The following is a 6,464-nucleotide window of genomic DNA, read 5'->3' on the forward strand; positions in this document are numbered from 1 at the left end:
ACAAATACATTGTTTTTTGGTCATAGGACAGCAGAGAAGTGCTAACTGGTTACAGAAAAGAAAAATCCCAAACTTTCTCCATGGAAACTAAAAACATTTAGAATTTAGCAATACAGCTTGTAGAACTATGGTTGTATATTATATCGCAATACGACAGGGTACAAATGAGCATCCACCTCTACAGTCTGGCAGAATCCGGATTTATCCAGAAAATCAACACCTTGGTGCTGCTATAATGTGGAAAGTTCTTTCAACGAAAGTAAATCTAATGCCAGAAAGTTAAAAAATCAATAAATCGAATAGGACCATTTTTTAATGAAATACAGTCAAATATAATATAATATAACAAGCCAGACAGAGTACTTCGTTAAAGAAAACAATAATGTATCACTATTATTACTTGCGATCCTCCACAGTCATACACACACACCAAAATAAAAAATGAACAATTCAAACAAACTTTCCAAAATACCTTGAACTTACTTAAAGACAACCACTTGACAACGGGCAAGAACATGATCATGCTTTCACTGCATGCAGACTTTAACAATTAATCAACACACTCTACTGTTTTACAAGCTAACAAATGTTTTCAAGACGTCAATATCTTTTCTAACAAAGAAGTCAAATTTGTCTTGAAAAGTAAACACCATCATACAGTTTTCATACCTCTAACTTCTGACACACATCACAACCCACTAAAAGAGAGTGAAATAGAAAAACAAGTAGAGAAACAAAAGGAAAAGTAAAGGGGTCCATAAAAATAAAAGTGACCTGCACATATATAAAGTCCCTCTCCTCAGTCATAGAGCAGGAATTATAAATAAACAAACCCTTTCCACTACATTAAAATTCTACTTCTACTACCCCTTTCCACTACATTTTCAGTACAAATCGTCAAATTTGTCCAAGATAGCCAAGGAGAAAACTTTAAGTGGTTGTCTTAGACAGACTTCTTTGAAAGTGTCGTTATAATATTAAAAATGAGCAAGGGGAAGTGGTTGTTTGAACAGGTGGCAGTTAGTAACAGGTTTGACAGCATTTTAAAAAACAATCATCTGGACCCAAAACCCCACTTTATGAGAACGCCCCATTAACACTCACACTCCAGGAGTCCACACCTATTTATGCAGAACGGACTTCCCCAACTGAGCCATAACATTTTGAACAAGGGTTTTTTTTCTTGGTGCAATTTTCAATTTATATATACATATATCAGAATGATCTATTAAAACATTCCACAAACTCTTTCAAAGTGAACTCAAAGACCATCTGTCACTGTTAAAAATAAAAATACTATACTAAAAATTGCCTATTGACAATCGTTTTTACCCACATGGGGACAATTTCAACAAGAACAGCATGAGTGTGTTTTTTAACCTATTTTTTCAACTCAAAAACTTTCCTCACTCTCAACAGATTGAGTATTAACAACCTGTTTCATAATAGATTCATTTTCATTTTCTGGATATTTAAAGGCACTAATATTTCCTGCATTCAGATTTAGAACCTAGTCAAAATTTAGCGGTAATTGAAAAGAACTTTTTTCTTCAGCCAATGTTAAAAGAAAAAACTTAACCGAGTTGTAAGAATGAAATAGGTTTAATAACAACAGGCAGTGCAAGCGACAGCAACAAAAAACAAACTAGTGACAATCATGATTTTAATTATTTTAGTTTTCAACTACTCTATTCCACATTAACATTTTTGAAACACCACCACAGTTTACCCCACCAGACCAATACACTCACATTGCCTTGGCAATATCAACATCCTGGGTAAAACAAGAAATAATGGAGACTCACCCTTTTGTGAGAGGATTGCTGCTAAAATCCAAAACCTGAAGATTCTTGCACAGCCTGATTTTATCCGGAATTTCAAGGATTTCTATGGATATAAGTTAACATACAAAGAATTAGTATCAAAATGTTACTGCTACATACATGACTCACTCTAAACATTGTATTGAAATCACACAAATAGAAATAAAGCACACAAAAAACAACTAACAAATATGACAACAAAAAGTAGTTAAAGATAAACTACGAGGATAAAAACTCGATGTTTGTAGTTTTCCTTCATGATGAATACCTCCTAAACACTAACACTCATATGATGAACATCCTAAAAGCAGATTTTGAGCTTACTTTTCATGGCTACAGAAATAAATCTTTTTGAAAGTAGGCAATACTGAACTTGAGAAAGTTTGTTTTTTACATCAAGCAAATATATTCTGCACAATGGTGGATTAGATGGGGCAGTTTTTAAATGAAATGTACTATGGTTTGCTTGTTGTACTAACAATGGGGGCTCTCATGGTCAGAGGTTACGCTGTTCGCCTCTCATTCAATAGGCCCAGCAAAGTTTGGAAACCTGACAGTGACTGAAAATTATCTTGTAAAAACAAAATGTCTCTTGTCACCTCCTTTCCAGTTTTCTAACCATGTTTTGTCATCTGCAATCTCCACTTTCTGCCTCCAATCCCCCCCATGGCATGGCCCCAGACTTTTTCTGTGCAGCCTTTCAACTGCTAACTGCTAATTTGGGTAGGTTAAAATTTAGTTGTTTTGGTTTGTTTGTTTTTTTAAATAAAAATCTCTAGGGAGAGCCGACAACCCGGAAGTGTAGGCCTTGGGTTGAGTGAGTTAAAGTCTATCACTAAACTCACTGGTACTATGCAGGAGACTCTTTTACATACTCTCCCAATTTTATCACCCAAGCTTTCAGAATCACAAACTTCCCTAAATCTCCGCTTCTATAAATTATCCTATTTGCTTTTTTTAGTAAACACACCAAACTTAGGAGAAATTAAACTGAATGATCCTAGCAGTAAATGTATCGTCTAAATTATTCTGAGGTTTGGTAGACTTGCTCTAACTGTATACAATCTAGCCAGCTGACCTGGCGCGCTATATTAAGAGTTAAATAATATCTGTTACTAAGATCCAAATTGCCATCTAATGGGCAATACCACCCACAGGTTGGCAAGCACTGACCTAAAATGTCGGGACTTAATGACGGACAATGAACATTTTCTTGGAAACAAAACATTAAGGCAGTCATGTTCAGACAGTTACGACAAGCACAAAATATGATCAGTCATCTAGAACAGGACAGGTGTACAGAACTTAAGATCTCAAGAAGCTTCCTTGTACATTTCTAGTGATAAGCAAGGAGTCTGGCCAAGATCTAACTGGAAGCAGCCTGAAACTAATATCAAATGGCCACTGGCCTTCACGAGAATGTGTGTTAAAATGCAAGATCAGAGAATGGTGGCATTCATAAAACTCCCCATACTAGTCAGGTAACATTGTGTAACACCGACATGACAAACTCTGGTCTGCTTGAATATTCATTGTATTTTGTTAGTGCATGTCAGCATTGTCATGACTGCATGCAATTCCGTAAGAATAATGAGCTAATAAAAACTTCTTGCACTAACTTTTTATTAAAAATGGTTTTAATAAAAACTACTCAACAGTCAACAGACTGAAACATTTTCTAAAGACTTCATTACAAAGTCTGTTATTTCAGTGCTTATGATTCCCTTAAAATTTGAATAGAAGGTAGGCCTATATTATTGCCTCTATTATATAGGGCCTACAAATACCAAATTAATTTTAAAAGCATATATTATAATCAATATAGCCTAGAGTCAAGTTGTAAAACAGTATGAATTCTCTTCAGCATTATCAGGGCTCCCCTTTTCAGGCCAACTTAAGAAGTTCCTTCACCCTTTGGTTTTCTATCTGAAGGGGCATTTTTTTAAACCCTTGTTTTAGAAACGTAAAGGGTTGTTGGGTTTTTTTTGTTTCATGTCTGACACACTGATCCTCAAAAGTCAATCATCTCCTAATTCTACAGTAAGAATTTTGGAATGTAATATTTAACTCGCACGCACACATTCAATACACATACACAGAGTGATATCATGACTATGACTGAATGCTAACAATTTTTAATTAACTGGAAGTTTCATTGTAACAACAAAACATAAATGAGTAAAATTGATTAGAATTAAATTAAAGTTGTGTCCACAGTCCACTTGGAGGGGTGGGGGGGGGGGGGGTGGTGGTGGTTGGGCCAATTTAAAAAAATAAAGTTGACAAACCAAAAGGGGTCAACATTCCTGTCTTTCCAGACCCTCGATTTTTTTCCTTCATGAAAATCTCACAAGCCTCATGGATCACTTCTTTTTCATCAAACTGAAATGCTCATGCTTGCTTTCAAGCCAAATAATCAGTTTGTTGTTAAAAGCCTTTGTACGCGTATTTCTGACTGTCGTGTGTGTGTTATGTGTGAGGGTGTGTTGTCAAATCATTAAAACCCGACTTTAGAATAAGAGAAAGGGGGAAAATGATGCTTGCCAAACGCACACCACCTACGTTTTAAAGCGTAAAACCCCAAAAACGAAATTTTAAAGAGTAACGCTCACGCACCACCAAAACTTTAAGGGGGTAACCAGCAGGTTTAATGCGTAATATACCCACATCTGTGCGTAATGGGGAGCCCTGATTATAACACTATGCATGACATAGAACTGATATAATGAGTGTGTAACATGAGGCAGTCAGTAGTTATGACAGAGTGGGTGTTACACTAAGTTACAGTGTAAGTATTTTAGATCTAGGCAATCTAGGTAGTGAGTAATTGTAGTCTAGTCTAGATCTAGATTAGTACTATAGATTCTAAATCTAGATTCTAGGATCTCTTAATAAAACTCTAGTCTCTAGATCTAGTGTCTAGTCTAGTTGGCTAGTTGGACAGGCTGAACTTCCAAAATAAATAATAATCATTCATTTGAACTAAATTGAACTCTTCCGAATTAGAATGGCATGATTATCTAAATTAGAGCTGAGATGTGTGGATAATAACTTCTATTAAACAAAAACATGTATTGAATGGATCGATTATTTCACACCAAGTGATTGGGGCTTCTTTCGAGGTCAGAAGAAGTAACAGAGATAAAAGAGAACGAAGTGCAGCCAGTGCGGCAATGCAATGCAACGGCAGCAAGTGTGTATCCGATCCAACATGGCGGCAACCACTGCCGACGATCGGAACACAAACACTGACGGCACCTGTTGTACAGAAAGCAGCAAACCACTGTAATACGACAAAAAATGAAAACATTGAATAGTTACTCACCATTTTTACTGATATCCAGTTCCATAAGATTGACAAAGTTGCTGATTTCCTCTGGGAGACGCCCAATTTCATTGTCACTAAGACTCAACTTCCGCAATTGAACGAGTCGAAAAAATCCCTGCAAAACATAAATTAAGAGTCAGGTTTTCATATTTATCACACAGACTGAAAGATCGAGGATTGACAACAAGACATACAACATCATACTTACCCTGGGTAGCTCCTTGATTTGATTAGCATCCAGTAACAGTTCTTCTAAACTCCGCGCATACCGCAAAACATCATCGGGAACACTCGTAAGGCCCCAGTGTCGTCTGTCCACCGATTCAACCTGCCTGTTACAGGCTCGAAATAAAGGAATGCACTTCAACATGTCGAAATAAATCAAGGTTACAACCCCAGTCCAATCATGAATCAATCACTATAATCCAGTAAAAACGAAAGTTGAAGGCATTCACATGCTGTACACTGATACTACGAGTGTCAACAACCCATGAGCCTTTCGAAGTGATGCCCAGCATGTGACGTCATAATAAAATAGTCCATCATGCCTGTAGTGCGCGCGTTCACTGTGTGAATGCGCAGCCGAGTTTCCTCAATAAAAGAGGCTTCGGTCAGTTTCGCTAGAATGATGCTTTACAGCAGCATTAATTTTTGACCTTATATTCGATTATCTTACACTTTCCAAATCACATAGTGCTTATGAATACAAGAAAACAATAGGAAGGGAAAGGGGAGCCACTATTGTAGTTTTCTTCCAAGGAGCCGTGTTCTCGCAACTAGTGAACGTTCAGGTGAAGCGAGCGTGTTTCTTCCGCTATCACAGGTCACGTGACATTAAAGTCTGGCATGCCAGGTATTTGCACTCTATAGATCAAGGGTTTTCACCTGTTCGCAGTTCAGCTTCGGCATTTACAGCAAACTGTTATCTAATGTTTTGTGATACTCTATTATTATTTGAACAATGACAGGAAAGAGAGTCAAAATTATACGTTTTACTGTTTGAAAAAAAGTTTTGTTTTGCTTTCAGAATAGTTTTTTAACCTTCGAGTGCGTATTAATGTGCGTGCGTGCGAGTGTGTGTGTGTACGTGCGAGCGTGTGTGTGTGCGCCCGCGTGTGGCTGAGAATGCGAGTGCGATCATGAGTGTGTGCACGTCGGTGCGTGCTCGTCAGTGCGGATGAGGATGTTCTATTGATTGTAAAGAACATCCTGTACACCCGCTGGTGGAGCACCGGGTGACCTGGATTGTTTGTGCACCTGGGGATTTCTATCGTTGTTTCTTATCGAACGTTTTTCCACTTCTTTCTTTTTTT

General features: G+C 37.3%; 1 protein-coding gene across 1 annotated transcript; it reads right to left on the minus strand.

Annotated features, from left to right (window-relative positions):
- Positions 1 to 1,465: 1,465 nt before the first annotated feature.
- LOC101857767 (leucine-rich repeat-containing protein 1) lies at positions 1,466 to 5,668 on the minus strand. Its single transcript, XM_005113212.3, has 3 exons — positions 5,360 to 5,668; positions 5,149 to 5,266; positions 1,466 to 1,887 (listed from the first exon to the last, which is right to left on the minus strand). The coding sequence occupies exons 1-3, from the start codon at positions 5,519 to 5,521 to the stop codon at positions 1,802 to 1,804; spliced, it is 366 nt and encodes a 121-aa protein (XP_005113269.3). The 5' UTR covers positions 5,522 to 5,668; the 3' UTR covers positions 1,466 to 1,801.
- Between the last annotated feature and the right edge of the window lie 796 nt (positions 5,669 to 6,464).

Source organism: Aplysia californica, unplaced genomic scaffold, assembly GCF_000002075.1.
Source record: "Aplysia californica isolate F4 #8 unplaced genomic scaffold, AplCal3.0 scaffold01720, whole genome shotgun sequence".
Lineage (NCBI taxonomy): Eukaryota > Metazoa > Mollusca > Gastropoda > Aplysiida > Aplysiidae > Aplysia > Aplysia californica.